Source organism: Aythya fuligula, chromosome 5 (genome assembly GCF_009819795.1).
Source record: "Aythya fuligula isolate bAytFul2 chromosome 5, bAytFul2.pri, whole genome shotgun sequence".
Classification (NCBI taxonomy): Eukaryota; Metazoa; Chordata; class Aves; order Anseriformes; family Anatidae; genus Aythya; species Aythya fuligula.
The window spans coordinates 3,909,670-3,933,178 of NC_045563.1; the positions used below are offsets into that span (position 1 = coordinate 3,909,670).

Below are 23,509 nucleotides of genomic sequence, written 5' to 3' on the forward strand. Positions count from 1 at the left end.
GGTTGCCTTAAACAGGGACTCGAGACTGTAACAGCGAAATAAAACCTTCCTGTGAGCCACAAAAATGGGGAATACTGACAGAGGCTGTTCTCCTCTGCCATCCTGCTGGAATAAATGTACCAAAAAATCATTTCCCACTCGTCGTAGATTACGTTTATGGATTTGGCGACATCAAGGAACGCACGCAGACTTCAGGCAACAAGACCTGCTTCTTTCAGCGCCGCTGGGTTGCTACAAATTCGTGATGATTTCTGCTGCAGGGCGTAGGTGGGAGTTAATCCTCACCGCTTGGTTTGGGTCATGGGCTGTAATCAGAGCTGAGGCTTTGAAAGGAGTTACCCAAGCTAAGGGATGGTACCTGGGGCTGTCCCGAGGTGCCAGCAGGCTGTGAGGCAGATATCTCCCTTCTACAAAGGAAGGTGCTCGGCTGGGATCCTCCTTCCTCCCCTCCTGCCTCCTTCAAGCAGGGGACTAACGGTGGGAGGAAGACAATTTGGGTTGATTCATCTTAAAATGATGAATTACAGCAAGGCATTTTGAAAAGTGGTGAATTCCTTGGGAGTCCAACTCCGTTATGGTGGGTCTGAGCAGATCACAACCCACATACGTGGTTTTGTCCAGCTTTAATAAGAGCTGCTGAGCGTATCCCTTATTGCTGACACCAAACTGAAAACCTTGGGTAGGGTGAAAGGAGGCAGGAATGAGCTAAGGAGGGTTTGGGGGTGTCTTGCAGGACCTCTGCCCAGCTGCTGAGCGCAGTGGGAATCCTGAAAGTTTCTGCTGAAGAGCGTGGTGCTCACAAACACTTGTGAATGGGACGCTGGGGCTGGGTCACGTTTGTGTTGCTGCTGCTCTGTCTTGTCTCTGATCGATGGGGGTAAAGGGGTGAGAGCTTGTAGTGCAGGGACGGTCACACCTGTAAAAGGGGCTTCTGCTGGGTTGGCTCCATAAATGTGTAGGAACAGGCAACACCTCCGTAAAGGCACCTCTGTCTGGATGCAGCTGCATCTAAAGTAAGATCCTGCTTTAATTGTGCTATCTCGTAACAGGAAGGATTTAAAACAGTAAAAAATATTGTGTCAGCATATTCCTAAGACCTCCTTAGTGGAGGTTGATGCCCAAAGTGAGCAGTCTCAGTTTCTCTGTAAACTGCTTTTCAAAAAAATGTTGGAATTTTGTTTCAGAAACCCCAAAACTTCCCCTCTTCCTCCCTACACAGGTACCTCTCAGCCACGGAAGGAGCAATGGCTTTGCCATACTGATTACCACGGTCGCTGCATTTCCATTTTTCAGAAATCCCCCGTACTGCCTGCGTGGGGTCTGGATGCTCTTAGGGTCAGGTGAACCCCAGATTTACTTTTGTAGGATCAGCAGAAAGTTACCTGGACAATTAGTGCTCCCCGTGTTTTGTATCTTCAGCCTGCAGTGCCCTCGATTCAGCAGCAGGTTTGTGCCAAGAAGGTCCCTGCAGGTTTCAGCTGCCTCCTCCAGGTTTTTGCCTACTTGCAGTGAGGGTTTGGGGCAGTTCCTAGCTTTCTGTGCTCTCCTGTTGCAGCCACTTGACATCTAATATTTCTTGGCAGAGTTTTCAAGAGCAGCCGGAGTCAGGGGACTGGTGGGAAATCTAATGCATCACTTATCTCTCCTAGTGCTATTTATTTAGTGTCTATCAGCTCCTTGTGCGCAGCAATATTTGAACAAACGGGCTAGAGGGAGGGCTGCTAACTTGCGAATTATCTTGATAGTTGTTCCCCTTCGCTTTCTCTTCTCCCTCTGCAGGTGTTATTGAGTTCGGAGGCAGCGAGACCTCCGAGATTTCGGGGGTCGCTGTGCGTCCACCTCCTGCCACCAGAACTGGCTGGGAGATGCAGATGCTCTGCTGCTGCTGAGCTGAGCACGCAGGGATTTTGGAGGCAGCGAGGCCGAGGATGCCCACGGCAAGTGGGGAGCCAGGCACTGCGTCTTCTCACGGGCTGCTCTCTACGGTTTCATCCATCAAAGTAGGAGCAGGATGGCGATTTATGGCCTACAGCAGCTCAAAAAGCAACGCTTTTCACCAGGTGTTGCCATACTCGGAGGCAAAATGGACAAGCCAGCTGCTGCTGGGCCTTTGAAAGCCAAATTCTTCCTCGGTGGCCAGCACCAGACCCTGGCTGCAGTGGCTGCAGCCCCATCCAAACCCCCCTCCACTGGGACGACTTGCTCCAAGGCAGCTTGGATCCCACGAGGAGTTACCCCTGCTATAGGACCAAAGAAAGATCAGTTGCCAACGTGTCTTTCTTTGATGGATTCGTGTTTAGGTGAACGTGAACAGCTAAAGCGATAGCTTTTCCAGCCTCTCAATCTTTAAGCATCTTCCCAGGACGTGAAAGCCTGTAAATAAATCTGCCAGCCACACTTTTCCCTCTCAGCCCCAACTTCTTAACAAATCCTGAGAAGTCTCCGTCAAGCCCATCAGGATTCGGTGCTCCATCACTAACAAACCGTTTGCTTTTCTCCTGTCCTGAGAAAAGGTTTGTGATGATTTAAGGGCCTCTCGACGCGCCGACGTGTTTTTATGGGGTCGTTTATCCCCTTCCTTTCAGCAACCCGTACCTCGCTGCTCCCAAGGCACAGCTGATGCAGCCAACTCGCTGCAGCACGTCAGATGCTTATTCCGCAGCACCTCTTGGGCACAGGAACATGCAGGTTAAATAATTCCTTTTTGCAGAGCTGCACCCTTGGCACTACTTTGCCACTCCATTTGCTGGGTTTCCTACAAGGGTTGGCCGGGCAGGTTGGCAGATTTCTTTGCCACTCATCCTGCTCCTGCTCCACCCAGCGTTTCTCTTGCCCCACATGGTCTGAAGGCTACCGAAGGAGGCAGGGAGGTGGCTGAATGCTCCTGAAGCTGGGGACAACCCCAAAAAAAAACAGGAGCTTGTAAGGCTTTGCCCTGGGGGCAGCGCCAGGGGGTGCAGCCACCTGCGCTGGGGCACAGTGCATGATCCCCGATCCTGTGGTTTATCCATGTGGATAAACAGAGCAGGGCAAAAACACAGGGGCAATGCAGTCCCAAGGGCATACCCACCGATTTTGGGATTTTTGGAGCCTTCTTTCTCCAAATGAGCTCCTTAAAGTACAAGGGTAGGAATGATTTGTGGTCTTTTTGTGTCTCTTACCAGGAGCACCGTAACCCTTTGTAGCGGGATGCAGAGCTGGACCTTGGCCAGGCAGTGACCCCCCGGCACAAATCTGATCCAGTAAGCTGTCCTCATCCCTTGTACATCTCATTTCCAAGAGCTTTCCTCCTTTTCTACCTCCTGCTATCTTGTTGATCCCCTTGGAGCCACGGCTGGGAGTTTGGGAGCATTGGGGCAGTCGCACGGGGCTGGGCATTGCTGCCAGCATCCCTCCAGCCCCACCACCAGGCTCCTCCAAGCAGCAGCCACCTCCACCTCGCTCTGCTGGGAGGGGATGAGCTGAGTTTGGTTCTTTACACTTGGCCATTTGTATTTTTTCCATTTTTTTTTTCTTAAAATGAAGACATCAGCACACCGGAGCGGCAATTTAAGCGGGTGGCGGGGCGTTGCACGACACCCCCAGTTCCCACGCCTTGTTCCTCAGTTTGCAGCTCCTCCGGGGGACTGGGGCAAAATGCAAAACTTCCCTTTTTGAATGCAAAACATCCCATTTTGGCCTCGGTGGGTTATCTGCATTTACACCTCCTCTAGGTGCACGCACACGGGTGTGATTTCGCTGCAGCCCAAGGTGTTCCCTCCGCAGGTGGTGCCGAAAGCCTCGTGCTGGAGGCAGCTCCATCGCAAGACGCATCTTCAGCTGGAACCAGGCTTCCAAAGAAAGAGAATTGCTTGAAAGGCGCAGCGAGGGAGGAGATTTCCCCCGTGCCGTGTCCTGATGCACATCTCCAAGCCTGCCTGGGAGCTGCTGGGAGGGAGCAGCGCCTCGTTTCATCGGGACCATCTGCTCACGGCATCCTCAGCCTGCCCTGAATCCTCCACCAAGCTGCTTTCCTTGCCGGCTGGAAATGGGGTGAAAAATCCCAGCGCTGTAGGTAAGCACAGAAATGTAGACCCATGTTGGTTTGGGGTCACTTTTTGGTTTTACTCTTTTTTTTTTTTACCATCCCTGGAGGTCTTCAAAAGACGTTTAGATGTAGAGCTTAGGGATATGCTTTAGTGGGGACTGTTAGCGTTAGGTCAGAGGTTGGACTCGATGATCTTGAGGTCTCTTCCAACCTAGAAATTCTGTGATTCTGTGATCCTTCTCCAGCCAAACTTGCCATCAAGCAGCTTCCACAAACTGCTTCCCAGGAACTCGTCAGCAGTCAGGCTCCACTCATTTCCTTCCACCACCTCCTGGGCTGATATTACCACTGGACACACAACCAGGACAGCGGGCACGTTGCCATATGGAGCCACCCCAACCAAAACCCTACAGCCCTGCTGTGTCCCTGCCACGGCACACGCTGCGACACCAGCGAGGAGATTTGCTTCTCGGGGCAGCTCGGGCATCGTTCCCCTTGCACCGAGCCCGCACCCTTCCTCTCACCCCACAGCAGGGTGTTTTTTTTTCCACAACTCGTGGCTAGGGTTTGTAATTACCATAGAAACCTCCAAACATCGCAGCGAGGGGGAACGGCGCCGTGCTCCTGCAGCGGCTGCTTCCTGGGGATGCTTTGGGGTTTCGGTGGTGTTTTCAGCCCCACAGAAGACCACATTGGATGTCTCAGCCCCAAATATTCTTCTCATCACTGCTGTTACTGCAATTAGCAACGTGCTGGTGTTCACCAGCTCCCAGGGCACGGGGATCCCGGTGCTGTTGAAACTGGGGTTTTGGGGAGCCTCACGCCTTGTCCCCGTGCAGGACACGTGCCCCGACCCCACAGACAGCTCAGCCTCGTGGCTCCGCACCTCCTGCCTGCACGCCGGGGCTGCAAGAGGGGAAAGGGCCCCGCGATGGCCCGTTTATTAGGATGGAGCTGTAGGATGAGACAGATGGCTGCGGTCTGTTGGCAGGGAACCCCGCTCGTGTTTGTTTAATTAGTCACGAGCCAGACTGAGCAGGCAAACCCGCACGCGGGGTGAGCCGGACCCTTTGTGCCTGACGTCCAGGGATCCCCCCCGGCCGCCCTTCCTGCAGCACCCACCAGTTTTGGGGAGCGGATTTGGGGTGAGGGGGCTTGCCAAGGCTTTCCCTCGATCCCTTTGCCTCTCACTCCCCCTGCAACTCCTGATACTGGAGGGCTGTGCCCCTAAAGCAACAGGGATGTGGGATGGTGGCCGGGTACCCATGTCCCTTGTCCCCAAGCTGGGCACGGATCAAGGCTCTGACCTCCTTTCCCCGTGACCCCAAAGACCCCCACCCTGCACCTTGACTTTGCGGGGCGTTATCCAAACCCTGCCCCACATCTGCCAGCTCCCTGCGGGTGCTTGTTTCCCCTTTTTCCTCCTTCCTAGGCGTACCCGTACCACTCACCCCATGCACACCAACGAGATGGAGGCTGCAGGGCGAACCCACGGCCCCAAACCCACCCCCTGCCCCTACAACCCCCCCATCCACCCCCATCGGCTGCACCCCGGGCGTGCAAAAAATACAAAAAAATAAATATATGGGAAAAAAAAAAAAAAAAAAACAACACCTTCCTTGCGACACGAAGCAGGGCTGCTCTCCTCCACCCCAAAAACCCCAAAAAAGCCCAAAAAAAACCCAAAATCCGCCGCCGTTCCCCCGCTCTCCGCTAGATGGAGGCTTCCTCCAGGCTCCTGGACGCGTGGAGGCTGGGAGGAGAGGGGGGGGGGGGGCCACAATCCAGTTGGGGGGGGTGGGGGCGACTTTGGGTTCGTTTCTCATTTTTTTAGCATTTTTTAATTTTTTGGGGGGGACGGGGACGGGGACGGGGACTCCCCCGGGGGCGAGCCGGAGGGGGGGGGGGGGGGCGGAAGGGAATGGGGGGGGGGGGGGGGGGGGCAGAGAAAAGGCGCGCCCCCCGCCGAGGCCACGCCCCCCTCGCTCTATGACGTCACCGGTATGCAAATGAGCGGCATGTGGGGAGCGGGGGCCCGGCGCGCCGCCGGCCTCAGTCTCGCGCCGCGGAGCCGCCGCCGCTCGCGCCCCGCGCCCCCCTCCCCCCCCCCGGCCTTCCTCCTCCTCCTCCTCCTCCTCCTCCTCCTCCTCCTCCTCCCCCCCCCAACCCCCCCCCCCACAACCATGGCTCGGCCCCCCCCGCGCCGCCCCCCTCCCCCCCCCGGCCCCGGCCCCGCGTTGAGTGAGGTGAGTGTTTTGTTTTTTTTTTTTGGGGGGGGGACAACTTTTTTTTCTAAAAAAAAACACGATTTTGGTTAATTTGGGTTTTTTTGGGGGGTTTTAGGGAGGTGACGTGCCTTGGGGTGATCGCCCTCCCCGCTAAAAGGAAAGGGGGGGGGGATTTTAGGCACCCCCCCCCCCCCCCCAGCCGTGGGGAGTGTGGGGAGGGGGTGCCCTAGGGGGTGGGGGCGCAAAATGGGGGGGGGGGGGCAAATTTTGGGGGGTCCTGGGGTGGGAAATAGGATGAGGGGGTCCGGGGGGGGGGCACTAAATGGGGTTGTCCTGCTGGGGGGGGCACAAAGCAGGGCTGGAGGAGCAGGAGGCTGCGGTGCCTGGGCTGCTGCGGGCCTTCCTCCTCCTCCTCCTCTTCCTCCTCCTCTTCTTCCTCCCCCCCCTGCTGACCCCCCCCCCTTTTTCTGTTCCAGGTTTGAAGCCCCCCGCCGCAGCTCCAGCCCCGCTCCGTGCCTTGCCCACCCTCGCCGCCCAGCCGAGGGCCACCTCCGCTCACGCAGCCTCCGCCGGCCTCCTCCTTTTATTTTTTTTATTATTTTTTCCACCCCCCCCCCCCCCACACACACACTTTTTGACCATTTCCACATCCCCCCCAACCCCTCAGCCACCTCGAAGGCACCCCACCGCCTCTCCCCAGCCAGAAGAAGGTGGAAAAAAAAAACCCCACGCCAAACCCCAAAACCCCCCCCCCGCCACCGGCCCACCCTCGCTCCGCCGCCGCGATTTTTCCACCTCCGAGCCCGGACGAAGCTCTGGGGGGCCGGGGGCTCCCCCCTTAATTCCTCCTCTCCCCCCTGCCCCTCTCACCATGATGTTTCGCGACCAGGTCGGCGTGCTGGCCGGCTGGTTCAAGGGCTGGAACGAGTGCGAGCAGACTGTTGCGCTGCTCTCCCTGCTCAAGCGCGTGAGCCGGACCCAAGCCCGCTTCCTGCAGCTCTGCCTCGAGCACTCCCTGGCAGACTGCACCGAGCTGCACATCCTCGAAGGGGAGGCCAACAACCCCGGTGAGTCCTCGCTCCAAAAAATAAATCCCCTTTTTATGCCTTTTCTTATTTATTTTCCCCCCTTTTCCGACGCTGCCTCGGTCTCCGCTCGGTGTTGTAACGCTCCCTTAAAAAAATAAAAAAATAAAAAAAGAGGTTTTGGAGGCAGGGCTCCCCACCATGACTGCACCCAGGGCTTTTTCCTCGTACGTTTTAATATTCAAACCCACCACGGCTCCCTTCGGCTGGGCTCCGTGCTGCCAACTACTCCAGGCTATTGCGTGGTGGAACTACGGTAGCATGAATGATTGGTGCCTTTTCTTTTTTTTTTTTTTTTTCTCCGTTTTCTGTTTTTTTCTTTTTTTTTTTTTTTTTTCCAACCCCCCTTCCTCCTTCCATGCAGTTTCCTGTGCAATAACCGAGTCAGGTCACGTAGAGTCTGGATTTTCTCGGCTTCTTTTGGCCAACGTGGCTCGCTCGGCTCCCTGCACCACGGAGCAGCGGCCCCGGCGCCACCTCAGCCCAAGTGGTATTTTCGCAAGCCCCGGGTTCTCCTCAATTTTACTTATTTATTTTTATTACTTTTTTAATTTTTTTTTTTTTTTTTTTTTTTGGGAAATGCGGCGATTTCGATTTCATCACTCAGATCCTGTTTGGACGCATTTTATTTATTTTATTTTTTTTAATTTTTTTTTCCTGCGGCTCTCAATACCCCCCTTGTGTTGGAGAAAATCCGAGGCGACTGCTGGCTGCTGCACAGCGATCTGCGTGCTTGCAGCAGCGCCTTCGGCGCGCGGAAAGGGGGGCTGCAGAGGGGTGAAAATAACCCCCAAATCCTGCGGGTTGCTCTTGCGTTTTGGGGTGTGGGATAGCCCGGGCCAGCCGTGCTCCTTGGCGGTGTCTGCGCCGAGATGAGAGTTGCTTTAAACGCGAGTTTCTGAAACGTGGAGGAGGAGGAGGGGAGGGTGAAACCTGCCTGGGTGTTGCGTGGCTGTTCCCCAACACCTAAAAAAAATAAAGGAAAAAGGAAAAAAAAGAGCCTTGCTGCAAAGCATCCCCGCTGGTCAAAACCCCTCGTGGGGCCGGCAGCCCCCGTGCTGCTGCGTGCGTGGAGGAGCGTGAGCGGCCAGCGAGGCGTTTGGGGGCTTATTTAGGGCTTTTTTTGGGGTGGTTGGCGCTGGCCCCGTTGTGTTTGATGACGAGGTCCCCGGAGGGGAGCAGGGAGCAGGAAACCACCCCGGGGCGAGGAGGGAGAGGAGCTGGAATTGGCCGTGTTGCCTTATATAGCTCTGGGGAATGAGGCAGGAATGCCGCGGGGCGCGTTTCGGGCACTGCTGCTGCTCACAAACAGCCCAAGGGCCGGAGCTCGGCCGCTGGGCTGGGGATGGAGAGCCCTGCAGGCCCTCGAGCCCTCCCTACACCTTCCTCCTTCGTCTGCACCGTGTTTTTTTTCGTTCTGGTTTTGTTTTGGATGGAGCCGCGTCCCCGAGGTTCCCCGGGGATGGTTTGCGGAGATCCCAAATCTTGCTGTTGGTCCTCTTGTCGGGGCTGTGGTGGCTCCCACCGAGTTGTCCTGGGCGTTGGGGACGCGGTGATGTGTGATGGGATGGGGACACGTGTGATGGGATGGGTGCAGGAGCTCAGCACCCATGGGTGCCTTTGTAAGCGGCATCACCCTGAGCCAAGCGGGGCTGCTCAGAGCGCACTGAGTGGATCTGATGGAGTGCACCAAGCATCCAAATTGGCTTCAAAAGTGGATTTAGTGCAGGAAGGGAGTTGGTTTGTACAACTGGGGAGGTGCTACTGCATGTCTGCCTCTGAGGAGAGACGTCTTGCAGGATCCTTGAGTGTCCCTGAGATGTGGCAGCACGGTGCACAGCCACCTGAAGCCCCGGTGCGTTAAAATTTGGGGCTGTGAAGGTAAAAGGGGAGTAAGGAATGAATGCAGGAGGGGAAATGTGCAGTTTCTGGCCTGGAGGAGCCTCGCCGAGGTTTTATGGTTCACCTGGTGCACGCTGCGGGTTGCTGTTGATTCGGTTTGAGTGTGAATGCTCTGCAGGGGCATGGAAACCGTGGCACCGATGCGCAGAAATAGGAGCTGCAGGTGTTGTGTAGCACAGGGGCTGCTCCTGCCCCAAAAAAACACCTGTGGGGTTTGGGCATCGTGCAGCCAGCCCCACCGGAGGCAGCGCTGGAGCTGCTGTGGCCTCTCGGCTCCTGCAATTCCTGCTGGAGGTGCCCCAAAGCTCCCCAAAGCACCCAAACACCCGTCTGCATCCCCTGCAGCGGGGTGACAGCCTCCAGCCCTCGGTCGGAAGGGCGCTGAGCTTTCTTTCCCCCAGATTCCAGCTCCCCCGCACGTTAAGGCCACAATCTTGATTTCCTTTCAGCAGGCTGTCGAGCACCAAAACGACCCAGATTCCTCGTCCCGGGCGAGGGCCGGCCGGAGGAAGAGGCAGGGGCAATGCCTTTAATTAGACCAAGTGATGCAGCTGGAAAAAATGGCCAAGCGGGAAGGTGCAGAAGCTCAAAGGAGGGCTTGTGTGGTTTATTTTTTTTCCAGCTGCTCTAATAAAAGGCATTACATGTTCCTGCAGACCTCGGGTACCTTTAGGTGGCTGCGGCTCCAGCCCTGCGGCCGCTGCTGCTGCCCTGGCTGTGGGCTCCCATCGGAGGCAAACACCGTGGTGTCCCCACAGCGGCCCCCACCCGTGGAAAACCACCCCAGAACCCAGATTTGGGTTTTTTCTTGGCTTTGCTGTGATGCTGGGCTCCGGTTTGAGTGTTTTTGGGATAGCCTGGGTGGGAGCACTGTGCTGGGGATCGCTGGATGGGGTGGGAGGTGGCATCTCCTGCGCCCCCCGCACCCTTGTGTCTGTGCAAGGAAGATGTCCTTACAGATCGTGACCTGCACTTGCAGTATTCTTTGCAATTATTTGGGGTTTTGATTCTTTAAAGGCGCTTTTCCAAGTGCTAGAGGAGCTGTGGGAAGCCCTTGGCTGGTGGTGGGTGGGCAGCACGCTGTGAGCTGGAGCCCTCTTTGCTCTTCCCTCCTGCTTGTCTGCTCTCGAGTTGATGGGACCTAGAGGAGGCACTCCTGGACTCATGCTTAACCCTTTTGTGTTTTAATCTCTTGGCTTTTAATCTCCTGGGCTGCTTGGTGAAGTGTTTTGGGCATCGTTGCGGAGCAGAGTCAGAGAATCCTGTCTGATCTCTGCCCAAAAGCAGCCTCCTGTGCGTGTACCTTGTGCTCGTGCTTGGATGGAGAAGGGCTGTTCCCCGAGAGATGGGCACAGGAGGGTGAGGAAAGGCTGTGCTGGGCATCACCTGAGGCTTTCTGGGCATCTTCTGAGGCTTTCTGGCAGGTGGATGGGAGATGGCTTTACATGGGGAGCTGAATAAGGACAAACTGTGCAGCCATAAGTCCAAATAATCGAATTGGCAAATGCATTTATCCTCAAATGGGATTACGTGGGGGAGCGGGGAAGCCTCTCAGCCGGTGCTGGTGGGTGCTGGTTTTCATGGTCTTTGCCGTGTGATTGATGCTGTGTGCTGCTCTGGTCGCTCATTTTGTCCATCTTTGTGCTCGGGCCACTTGTTTTTAAGACGTTTGGTGCCCCAGTCAGCCACCTAAGACCCTTTGGGACCAAACCACTGTCACGATGCACCCGTTTGGTGGAGGGCTCTGCTTCGAGACCCCAATCTGTGATTGGAAAGCGAAGGTGCTGAGCTAGCAGGCGGTGACAGGACCACTGGCCTTTTTCCTTCCAGGGTGCAACTGACCTGTAGCTGCTGCAGGAGGAGGAATTGGCTTTCCACCACCTAGGTTATTCCTCTTTTTTTTTTTTCCTCACAAAGTTTTGCGCACCCTGACGCAGTTGGTGATGGTTTCTGGGGACCAAACTGATCATGGCATGAGTCCCCAGCTTCCTGCGGTTCCTCAGGCCCTGCTCTTCCTCCTTGTAATCTCCCATCAAAAAAAAAAAAATAACAAAACAAAACAAAAAAAAAACAACCACCATTATTAATTTAATTTGTAGCCCATGGACGCAATTTTTTCCAGGCTGGGAGTTATGTTTGCAATCAGTGTGACTCACTGAAATAGTAATTAGCGTGAACACTTGCTTTATTTTAAGATACATTCGTCAGTGCCTCAGCTCTCGGGCTTCGTGCTCGGGTCTAATGTTACGGCAGATAACCGTGAGGGAAAGGGCACCCCTCACGCCGCTGGCGCCCCGAGCTGCAGGGCTCGGAGCCGGGAGCTTTGTGGGGCTTGGCTCCACCAGGATGCAAACGCTGTGGGATTGCAGCAGCCACTGGGCAATATTTTGGGGTCCTCACCCGGCCACCCCACTTCTTGCATGAGTTCAGGAGGCCGGGGCTGAGCACGGCGGGGTGTGAAACCCTCGGTGCATGGGAGCAGGGCTCGGCACCGCGGGCTGCAGCTGGGACGAAGCCGTGCATGAATCATGTGTGCATGCGTGTGCCGCTGAGTGTGCATCGCCCCTCGCGTTTTCTCCTTCTATTTTCAGTGGATAAACAAGAGCTTTGCTTTGCCGTTAACTCTCGCTTTCCCGAGAGCTGCCCAAGGGCCCTGAGAGGTGCTGGAAGAGGGATACGGGGTCTTGTCCCCCTAGCAGAGGGTTTGGGGTGGTGCTGCTCAGCGGGAGATGGCCCTGTGGTCCTGCCTGCTCCGTTTTGGGGTGATAAACGGGAAAAGAGCTGTTTCTGGAAGCAAAAAGCTGGTTGTCACAGAGGCACAGGATTGGAGGGGTCGGAAGGGACCTCGAGAGACCATCGGGTCCAACCCCCTGCCAAAGCAGGTTCCTCAGAGCAGGCTGCCCAGGTGGTCATCCAGATGGGCCTCGAGTATCTCCATAGAAGGAGACCCCACAGCCTTCCTTGAGCAGCCTGGCCCAGTGCTCCGTCACCCTCACCGTGAAGAAATTCTTCCTCGTTTTGGTGCAGAACTTGTGTGCGCCATTTTGTGGCCATTGCCCCTTGTCCTGTCCCCACAAACCATCCAAAAAGAGGTTGGCCAGACCCCTCTGCATCCCACACCTCAGGTATTTATGAGATTTATGTTCACATTAATGAGATTTCCTCTCAGTCTTCTCTTCTCCAGGCCGAACAGCCCGAGGCCTCTCGGCCTCTCCTCACAGGGGAGAAGCTCCAGGCCCCGTACCATCTTTGTGGCCCTCTGCTGGACTCTTTTTGGGACATCCCTGTCCTTTTTGTGTCCCTGTACCTGGCAGGAGCTATCTGCCTGCCACAGGTGTGTGGGCATTTCTTACCCTTCCCATGCAGGAGGCGAATGAGCAGCTGTAAATGAAGGATTTATCAGCGCAGGCTCCCATCAGCTGCCTGCCTCCCAGCCCTGCCTGCGTGTGGCGACCCCATTGCGCGCTAGGGCTGTACTGGAGATTTTGGCAAAGGTGCCCCACTTGTAGCATTTTTTTTTTATTTTTCTGATCCAGCTTGCAGCACAGCACCTCGACTGGGTCTTCCCAGGCTCGTGGCTCCTGTCTGGGGCGATCGAAGGCTCCTCTCACCTGCAGGCCCTCGCCGGCAGAGCCCTGGGCGACAGCCACGGCTCTGCTATTATTAATTCCTCTGCCCTTTGCGGCCCTTTCTGGGCATACCCATTGCTGGGGCACGGCGCAGCTTGTGTTACACACGACTAAAAACCCACAGGGCAGGAAAAAAAACCTCCTGCTGGGCGCGTTACCGTGCTCGGACGAACTCACGGACATTTTACGTGTGAGCTATTGCCGGGATGGTTGGGGTGTGCGGCACCCGGGGCCGAGCCAGCCCCTGCCGCCGTCCCTGCGAGCCTCTCCTGACATTTGCAGGAGCTGGACGGGGCCCAGCGCCTCGAGCTGGCACGCCTGGAGATGTTACTGTGCGTAGAGCAGCGTTCATACTGCAAGCGGTGTCTGCAGGGCTCGGCAGCTCCTCTCTGTGCTCTGGAGCGAGAGGCAGCCCTGGGGGGGAAGCACAGGGCGCTGCAAAGCTCCTCTGTGCCTGATCCCCACCAGTAATTGCTTCCAGATTGCTTTTGCTTTCCTTTTTTTTTTTCTTTTTTTTTTTTTTTCTCCTTTTTGGATGAAACTTCGTTCAGACAAACCACAAACCTGCCTGGCTTTTAACCTGTTAGTTCTCCTGCTCCTCGCATCGCTGCCGGATGGGACAGAGGGGCCAGAGTTACCTTTGGTGGCTTTCTTGTAAGAAGTAATTGACCGGGTTTAGCACAGTGAAACACCCTAAAATTCCCTTTCCCTACTGCATTTTCCTTTCTTATTCCTCTCTTTGCCAAGAGCAAACCCCAACCATCATGGATCAGTTGTCCTCACCCTGGTTTTCGCCGTCCCTGCTCTTTTGTCCCCCTTGCCCAGCGCTAACTGGGGGGGGGCGATGTGGAAGAAGAAAAACCACGACCTCGGTTGGTGTGGGGAAACTTGGCTAGTCACGCTCGTGCAAGCAGAACATAGTGTTTCTGCAGCAGCTGGACTCTACATTCATGCATTTCCCCGGGTTTTGTAGGGTTTTTTTCTGTTGGGATATTCCTTTTGCTTCTCTCGCAGCCAGCGTGTTTTCTTTTTTCTCCCTCTTTTTGTCTGTTCCCCTGTGAGCTCCGATCCCCCATGGGGTCAGCTTGTGGTTTTTTGTGGTTTTTTTTTTTTAAAGAAATCTTGCAGTTCAAAAGAGGTGGGTTATTTTTAAAAGGGAAAAAAAAAAAGAAAAAGAAAAAAGTCCCCAGGCTGTTTCCCTCCAGATAGTGTGAGCGTGGATGCAGTGCTGGGTTATAACCACCTGAGTGACCTTTTAAGATAAGAATTGTTATTGAGCACCGGTATTATGTTAAACTGATAAGAATTCTCTTTAAAAGAAGGAGAAAAAAAAAAAAAAAGGAAAGAAAACACCCTTCAGTAACCATAACAACGGACTCAGAGACAGAGGCGGGCGCTGGCGTCTCGAGGGTGTCTCCGTCAGGATCCCAGGGAGCTGCAAAACCTCCCTGGAGCTCGGGGTCGGTGCCGCCAGCAACACCCCCAGCTCGTGGGGCTGTTTCCATCGGTGCCAGCCCCTAAATTTTTCCCCGTCTACAGCAAATTGGGGTTGGAGTGGTGCCGGGCTCGGCCCTGTGCTGGTGAGTGTGGTGGGTGCGAGGGGAAGATGCTGGGGGTGCTTTGGGGGATGCTGTTTGGGGTCCTCCCTGTGGGTACGAGGATGGAGCCCCCATGCTCGGGGCTGCTTCAAGGGTGCTGGGAGCCTGGTGGGAGCGTGCACGGACCTGAAGCCTTCCTTTGAGCCCTGCTTTGTGTGTTTGTATGTGCCCATCCTGGGGGTGCTGGCAATTTCAAGCAGGATTCACACGTTTGCCAGCAAAGGCGGTCACGTTTTGTTGTCGCCGGTGGCTGCTGTGGTGGATGGAGCAGCAGAAAACCATCTGGGAGCCATTGTTTTTTCCTGCCACCTGCTTTCTGCCTTCCCCCATCCCCTTGCTTTTGCTTTGATGGTGTGTAGGTGGTGTCCGTGTGTCGTGAAGGTGTCCGTCCATCCTCGTGGTGCCCAGGCGAGGCTGAGCCAGAAGGTGACCAGGCAACCAGCAGCAAAGGGCAGAGACCCCGGAGATCTGGAAGGAGAAGGCATAGGCCTGATATGGCAGAAAATACCCAAAATATTTCAGAACGAGGTCTTAAAATATATATATATAAACCCGCTTTGAATACCTATCAGCCAAAGAGGCAAAGGCGTGCGGCTCAGCGTGCTCGGGAAATCAATTACTGAAGCCTGGCTGGTTAAAAGAGTCGTCAGAGCAGCACGGCTTCGTTGAACGATAGCTCGTAGCGTGGCGTAAAGGTGTCTTCTTGGGCTGCACTCGCCAACCTTTCATCGCATTATCCCGCAGCAGCCGGTTGGAGGCTGAACGCTCTTTGTAGCCGATGTCAAATCTCGGTCAGCCGGAGAGCCTTTATAAATAAAGGTGTCTGCTGCATTCAGGCGTACGTGGATAAGAGCTGCTGTAATTCAGCTGTCCGCCTCAGCTAGCCGGCTTTTAGAAATGACTGAGCAGAGATTCCACCGAGAAGGGGTATTTCAAGAGGTGGAGCTGCTAAAAGTGGTCTCTGCGCTAAGGAGCGAGCCTCCCCGGCCGGGACAGGTGGCCGGCACTGCCACCCTGCCACTGCACCCAGGGTTTGTGGTTCAGGCACAGCAAATGTTGCATTAATAAAACTTCTGTGCTGCAGTGCAAGAGGCCGCGTTGATATTTTTGCAAGCTGAGCTTGAATCTTTATTTTATTCCCTTTTTTTTTTATTATTATTATTATTTTTTAAACGGGAGCGGGTGGACGCTCGGAGATCTCTCTGGACGAGCCGCAGCAGCTGGAGGATACTGGTTTCTCTATGGAGCGGAGGAATTTCATCAGAGCAGCTATTGTTCGGCTGTGTTCTCAGCGTTTTGGCAACTGTTCTTTAGATTAACCCTACAGAAAGGCGAGGGTGCTCTTTGCCGGGTCTGAAATAATTGCAAAAATGTGGGCAGATGCTTCTGCATTGTTAGAAGTCGATACTGGCGGCTAGCGGGGAAGCATCGTGTGGGATTAGAGAGCCAAGGAGCCGAGTTCTTTAAATCCCTCCTAAAGCCCGACTGGGTGTTTGCACCGATGCTCAGTTGTTTTCTGGGGTGTTAAAATAGAAACAGCCCCTTTCTGCCCCCCAACCCCGAGCAGTCGGGGCTCTCCGTGTGGATGCCAGTGGTGCTGCTGGGGCCTCGGTGCCTCCCGATGTCCAAGGATCTGGGTGATGCGGCTCCTTCCTGATGTCACGCTGTCATTTTGGTGGGTTTGGTCCCACCATTTATAGGATCAGACCATGCTCTTCTGCGAGGACGTGGTCTGGTGGCCGAGCACGGCCCTGCTGGAGTCGGTGATGCTCTCGCTGGGTGCAGTCCTGGTGGGGTCTGGCTCACCCCAGATAAAAAGATCAAGGTGACTTCTTGGCGTGTTGTGCAGTTTATTCGGGATGCGTCCTGCTGGGTTTGCCTCCCTGGCACTGCTGGGAAAACGGGAACAACCTCCTGGATTGTTAGGAGCACTGAATTTGTCACTGCTCGACTGGGCCGGGACAAAACGCTTGGTGATGCTGAGTCTCCTTTTCCACCAAGGCAAAGCACAGAATATCCTGAGTGGGAAGGGACCCACGAGGAGCATCGAGTCCAACTCCTGGACTCACACAGGACCACCCAAAAACCAAACCCTATGTCTGAGAGCGGTGTCCAAACACTTTTCAATCTCCAGGACAGGCTCGGTGCTGTGCCCACTGCCCTGGGAGCCTGTCCCGGTGCCTGGCCACCCTCTGGGTGAAAACCTTTCCCTAAATCCTTGTGCTCGAGTTAATTAGTAACTCTGCTGGCAAAAGGCTCCGGGCTCCTCGCCCCAGGCCTGTGCAGCGTGGCAAGTGCTCCTTCCTGGCCTGGGCATGCTGCTCGTGGGCTGTTTGTGCTCGGTGCACGCGAGGAGGACGTGCAGAAGCTTGGCCCCAGCTGGATCTGTGCTGCCACCCACACCGACTCCCTAAAAACCCGTGGTTTGCCTCGCAAAAAGTGGTTTACACAGGCACCGTTACTCCGATTGGCTTTATTGCACCCTACAAGATTACAAACGTGGCTGGCAGAGAGGATTACAAAGTGGTGATCGGGCTGCTGGGAGCAGGCAGCGTTTTAGGATTTCCTTTCTAGGTGTGCGGAGCCCTGTAATGTAAGCAGCGCTCATCCTTTGTTGCTGCCGGGTTCGCAGGGAGGGCTCGTTAAAGCCAGCCCGATTGTTCAAGCAAATGAGAAATGAATGAATTTAAAAGACGACTAAATGCTGCCACATTAAAGCAGTAGTCGTGATTTGCTAAGAGCCTAATTTTTTTTTTATTTTTTTTTTGGCGTGTGAACCTGGAGTAGCAGGGCTGCTTTACCTTTTAAAGGATTTAACAAGCCGCTCTAATTTTCTTTTAATGTTGCTGTGCCTCAAAATAATGCAGGGTCAGACCGAGCGTAACTAATTCCAGCTTGAAAGCGGAGGGCAGCCTGCTTCTCAACAGGCTTACAATTAGGGAAACGATCCTGCCTCCGAGAAGGCCCTTGCAGGAGACGGATCTCTGGGATCTCTGTAAATAAAAACACACGCCTGGGGATTTTTTCTTTCCTTTTTTGGGGGAGAGCAAAAGGAGGAACCCTGCAGAAGCACGGGTTATGCTTCGTTTTGCTCGCTTTCTTGTGTTTTTCACCCAGGAGGGATGGGAGCAGGGTCCTGAGAGCTTCTCGCAGTGGCTGGGCTTTTGGGGCGCGCCGGCTGGGAGCGTCCCCTTGGGGTGGAAATCCCAGCCTGAGCTCGGTGCCTGCGCGCTTTGCTTGGCAGCAAGGCCGTGTGCTGCTGCTCCCGGGGGACACGAAGGCAGCCCCAGCTTTTGCTTGCTCTTGGCACTAATTTGGGCAGCGAGAAAGTGCCTTGGGGTTTTGCTTTTAGGAATCGAGCGCGTCCTTACCGACGGCACCGGTTTTAGTCCCCAATAACTCAATAAGCTGAAGAATGCGGCAATCTCTGGAATTAAATCTGTTCTTAATTGCTGGCTTATAAATGGCAGCGTTTCTCCAAATGGAATTAATTTATTACTTTTAAATTACCAAAACAAGGCTCGGCAGCACAACCTCGACAGTTAGCATCAGCGCGGTAATAAGACGCTTCCAAAAGGTGCGCTTGGCATTTGGAGCACATAGCGCGAGCTAACAACCCATAAACTGTGTCAAAATACTGCTAAGGTGGTAATTAAAACTTTAAAAATGCAGAAGAGATGCCTACCCTCCAAATTGTGACTTTTCAATGAAGCTCTTTCATAAAAAACATTGTTTCTTGCCAAAACAAATTCAAAGGCATTTTTGTAATTTCTTCTGGGGAAAGGAGGAGTGTTTACCCAGCCTTTCATGTTGGCTGGGCTTTTTGACTTGTATTTTTAAAAAAAAAAAAAAGAAGCCAGTGCAAAAAGAGGCATTTTTCTGGATATGCCTTAAAAAGCTGCGCTGGCAGCTGCTAGGGCTGAGTTTGGGGTTCAGGAGGGGACTCTGCAGCGCCCCGGGACCTGCTGGGGGCAGGAATCCCCCCGTGGGTTTGGGGACGGGCTGGGGACGGGATCCCCCGCTCGCCCTGCAGAGCATCTTCAGCAGTGACAGGCACCCAGCCAGCGCACAAAGCAGAGCTGCTTGCGGTATTTATAGTTTTCCCTTCTGATTCTTATCCTTCCAATTTTGGACACGTTTTTGACAGCTTTTACCTGCTGAGTCACCATTCAGCCCCTTGCACGGGAGCAGCTCCTGACATACCAGCTCCCCGAGCAGGCTCAGGCAACCGGCATTTAAAAATAAATCCTGCAAAGGAAATGTTTTTAGTTTTTTATTTATTTTTTTCCCTCTTTTTTAAAATTTTCAACTGCTTTTCCTGCTATGGGCTTGCTTTCTTGTCCAAGATGGCTATTTTGTAGAAGCGATGCCTGGGAGGATGCCCTCACAATTTATCGCCGCGGCGCGGAGGAACTGGATGGTGAAACCAGATAACGGCACGACTCGGTGATAAGTGCATCCGACCCTGCAACAAACCCTCTGGTTTTGCCAAAGATGGATTTTTTCGGTGATAAACCACGACCCGAGCACAAAATGTTCGATTCCCAGCACTCTGCTTAATAAAAACTCCCGGTGCTGGAAGCAGCCGTGGGAGAGGACCGGGTTCTCCGAGGGGAGCCTGGGTGCAGGGCTCGCAGCCTTCCTCCTGACGCTGGGGTCGAGGTGGCACGAGTGTTTGTAGCTGGTTTTGCAGCGTTGCTTGGTGCTTAATCTGTGACACTTGCTCGCAGGGTGCCTGTCAGCGACCAGAAACTACATGGAAATAGTTTAGGTGCGTGCGGTGGCGCTCAGCTCGGGTACCCAAATACCCCCCTTCATTTTGCTTTGAGTGCTTTCTGCCCTGAAAAAGCATCTCGGATTTTTTTTTGGGGGGTGAGCTGGGGTTTTGTGCGTGGCGTGGTGACCGTCGGGGTTGGTGTCAGCCCCTTGCAAATTTGTGCACGCGTTGATCCTGTGGATAGGAGGGGAAGGCGTTAGGGTGTGCACAGCTGTCGTGTTCCTTACTCTGCCTGCTCACACAAATTCCCCTGTTGCCTTTCTCTGAGGAATACCCCAGAAATCGGCCATTCTGGTCTTATTTTACGTGAATCCCCCAGGCGGCTGCGTTTCACTGGCACACAACCACTAGAGGAACGTTGTCTCTTGGGGAGATGTGCTCGAGCTTCATCCCTCGTGTTGTCCCACGTGGCCCCAACTTTGGGTTTTGCAGGGAGGAAATACGGGGTGTGCTTAACGAGAGGCAGCTGGGGAACAACCTCAGCCTGACAGCGAAGCTTTGGGAAAGAAACTTTGGGAAGAGGAGGCTGGGGATGAAGGGCAGCCGGGTCGAGCGGGGCTCCCGGCTGCAGTTGCTGGGAGATGATCGGGGGAGATTTATGCGCGAGGAAGCATTGGTGGGATTCCTCGGCCCGACTTCCTTCACCGAGGGGCTCGGTGGCAGACGGGAGCTTCCTGCCTCCGCAGCAAAATGTAATTTCGGCGTGGATATATTTAGGGTGCTGCGAGGCGCCACAAATAGCCCTGGGGCACTGGGGTCAGCTCCGAGGCAAAGAACCAGCGGCTCATGCCCGGCGTTGGTTTATCGATATCCGAGTCTCATCCTGCATGTTGTCTTTCCTTTTTTTCTGGGTTCTTCTAATGAGTGGCTGATCTTTTCCATATCTCATCGTTAAATGCCTTGGGGATATGCTGCCTCAGTCCACCAGTAAATCCACGACCCAAAATTCACCGGCCCAGCAGGAGCAGGCTTCAGGTGGGAAACCCCTGGGGTATATTTGCAGTCCTGGGGACGATGTTTGGTCCTTTTCCCCACAATCCCCTCTTGTCATTCCCAAAAACAACAAGATTTGCTCTTTTTTTTTTTTTAAATCTGAATGAATAATTAAATAGCTGTTCACTGCCTTCACGTGAAGGAGGAACCCTGTCCTTTTAAACCTTTTCTATTAGAGATGGACAGCGAGCTCATTTCTAATCGTGCACGACTCCCCAGTGCTTGAACATGAGGCTTCCCTTTCCCACTGCACGTCTCTGTGGTGATAGCATCCTCCAGCATATGGTTTTCTGAGAATTTCACATGTAGCTCAGCCACGTGGTGACACCCTCTCCATCTTCTGGGCGCGTGCTAGTCTAAAAATGGTCTTTTTTTAGTTTCCAGGATGCTTGTGAAGACTCAGTGCTAGGAAGGAAAACAAAAGGCCCACCAACACCAACAGTTCCTGCAAGAGAAGGTTTCTAAAAATGCATCTCCTCCTAGCGAGGAGAACACATGTGCCAGGGTTACAGCACAAAAATTGTTGACGTGTTTGGCTAAATTTTGCTCAGGGATTTTCGGCGCTGAGGATTTCTGTGTTTTAACAGTTAGAAAAAGCTCCTGGAGCTGGGGGCCACGTGCAGTGCTTTTCCCTCCTGCCTTCCCCCCGGTGCCGCCCGGCTCTCTGGCACTGTCCCCAAGTATAAAGAAAACATCTCGCTGCTTTTGGGATGCCCCTTTGGCTGCAGGTATGCGGCAGAGAGGAGAAAAAAGAAGGGAAAGTCTTACTCTATCTCACACTGCTGGTGCAAGGAGAGGGCTGCAGAGATGTCGAGCTAGACGAAGGGGAGCACGGGGATGGATTCCCTCCCTCCTTCCACACAGCTCTGGGTTTGGCTCTTGTTTCAAAGCTCCTCTCTCTGTTTTAAATTTAGGAGCTGGAGCATGTGGGCGGCTGGGGCCAGTGGCTGTGCCGTGGAGCAGGAGCAGGCATCTGCAACAGCAGGTGCTGCTGAGCCCGCTGCCCTCCGCCACCCAAATCTATCACACTGGGGAAGAGAAGCAGTGCTGAGAGCTGCTCTTGCAGGATTTTGAGATTCATGCTCCAGCATCCCCATGTCCCATGGTGCAGATGTCCCCGGGTTGTGCTCAGCCTATAAATCACGCTCAGGGACCCGCTGGCAGCTCTCTGCCACCTCCTGGGGCATCCATGTGGGAGCCCGGGCATGGACCATGGCTCCTTGCTCTGATACACCATCAGATCCCCTCCTGCCCTCGTGTGGGACTGCTGAGACCACTGTAGGATGGGGCACTCAGTGGTTTCGTCTCCCCTGGGTGGTTTTGTCCTGATGAGGAATAAAATCAGGCCTGCAGTTTGTGGACTTGGGTTGTGGCTGGTTTCGTCTTTGTTTCCTGGTCCTCCCCTCCTTATCTGTTCCTAAGAGGCAGATAATCTACCTGGCAAGGGTGCTGGGAAGCTAAATGAATTCACGCTGAGGTCTTTAGATAGAAAGCGCTGCAGTAAGCACAAAGTGGGGGTGTAGGCACGGTGCTGTACGGGGCTCGTATGCAGCGTGCTAACGTACGCACACAAATGTGCTGAGACCTTTCAGTAGGGCCTTAAAAATCGCCTGTGCCGTCGCAAGGGTAAATAGAGGAAGAATAATGAGCCCAGCGCTGCTCTTTTTGACCTCCACTTCCGAAGCAGGGCTGGCTTTTTCCTTTCGTTTTGTGCTTGTGTCCCTGCCGGGGGCTGCAGCCCTGTTGGGGACGGGCGCCTGGAGCACTGCTTACCAGCCTGTGTGGGCAGGGGTTAAAAAATAAGGTGCCCACCTGAATTTCCTTTTATTTATTTTTTTTTTGTAAGAACAGCTTGGAACAAACGGTCCTTGCAGGGAAAAAATAAGGACTGAGATGTCAGAGCAGCATAGAGGAACTTATTTCAATCACCACGTGGAAGCAGGAGGCTGCAGCAACTTTGCTGGGCCGTGGCACTTCGTGCATTTCTTCTGCAGGTCGGTCACAGACTCACAGGCTGGTTTGGGCTGGCAGGGACCTCACAGCCAATCTAATCCCAGCCCCTGCCATGGGCACGACCCCTGCCCCAGCCCAGGCTGCCCCCAGCCCCATCCAGCCTGGCCTTGGGCACTGCCAGGGATGGGGCAGCCACAGCTCCTCGGGGCAGCCTGCGCCAGGGCCTCACCACCCTCACTGTGAAGAATTTCTTCCTTATATCTAATGTAATACTGCCTTTTTTGGTGTAAAACCATCCCCATTTGTGCTGTCAGTATGCTCCCTGACAGAGTCCCTCCTCGGCTTTCCATAGGCCCCCTAGGTGAAGGGTGTAAGAAATGGGGACAGGCAGTTCTGCCTGGTGCTGGCCATACACATCCTGGCCAAAAATCTCACAGGACCGTCGGTTTCTCTAGCTTGCAAGAAGCATTGCTTCTTGTCCTGGTTCCTCATCAACACATAGCTGCTGAGTGCAGGGGAAGGGGCTCCGCAGCCCCTCCGTGCCCCTCAGCAGGGCTTTCCTCCATTTCTTCCTCACAATTTTACCCCAAATGCAGCCAAACTCCCACGTTTTGTGGGAGCTGTGCTTTATTTCAGCATTTCCTGTCAGCTTTATAAACAGGAATCATCTCTCTGTGGTGGGCACCGCTCTCCTCTGGCCAGGACCTCATCCTCGCCTCGCCGATGGTGCCCCCTCAGCAGCACACAGGGCTTTTAGCAACTCCATGCCTCAGGGCATGGCAGCTCCTGCTCCAGGAACACCACGCCGGGGCTCATCCCACCCCATCCCATCCCAGGAGGGGACAGGGAGGGATCACAGCACCAGTTCTCCCCGTCCCTTGGGTGTCCCCATCCGGAGCAGACTCATGGCAGGCCCGCCTGCTTCGGCCGGGCCCGGCGGCTTTTCTCTCGCCAGGTCTAACGATAAAGGCCCCCTTGTTAAGGCGGGTTTTGCCTCGAGCTATGTTTCCACAGCTTTCAGTCTGTTTACAGAGTATTCAGACATGTAATTCCACCGGATCTGGCTGCTTACGGAGAAGGCTGGATTATTTGTGTTTCATAAATAAGGCCAGAAAATGCAAGGCCCGGAGCCCTGAAAATCAGCTCCACCTCGCTCCTAATGGGGGCTTCTTTTTTGGTACCACTCTCCTGCCTTTTGCTCTTATTTATTTATTTTCATTAAGTATACCCCCTCCTTCCCTCTGTCCATGCCCACCCTGTTATCCACCCTCTCCCAAAACTCAGCTAAACCCTGTGAGCCGACAGCGTTGCTGTTAG

General features: G+C 54.3%; 1 protein-coding gene across 2 annotated transcripts in view; it reads left to right on the top strand.

The window, feature by feature from the left end:
- The first annotated feature begins 6,878 nt into the window (after positions 1–6,878).
- SAMD4A (sterile alpha motif domain containing 4A) overlaps positions 6,879–23,509 on the top strand; it is a 71,683-nt gene continuing 55,052 nt past the window's right edge. For both annotated transcript variants that reach the window (XM_032189001.1, XM_032189002.1), the window contains exon 1: positions 6,879–7,322. In XM_032189001.1, coding sequence (XP_032044892.1) covers positions 7,127–7,322 — 196 coding nt within the window. In that variant the 5' untranslated portion in view covers positions 6,879–7,126. The remainder of the gene's footprint in view (positions 7,323–23,509) is intronic.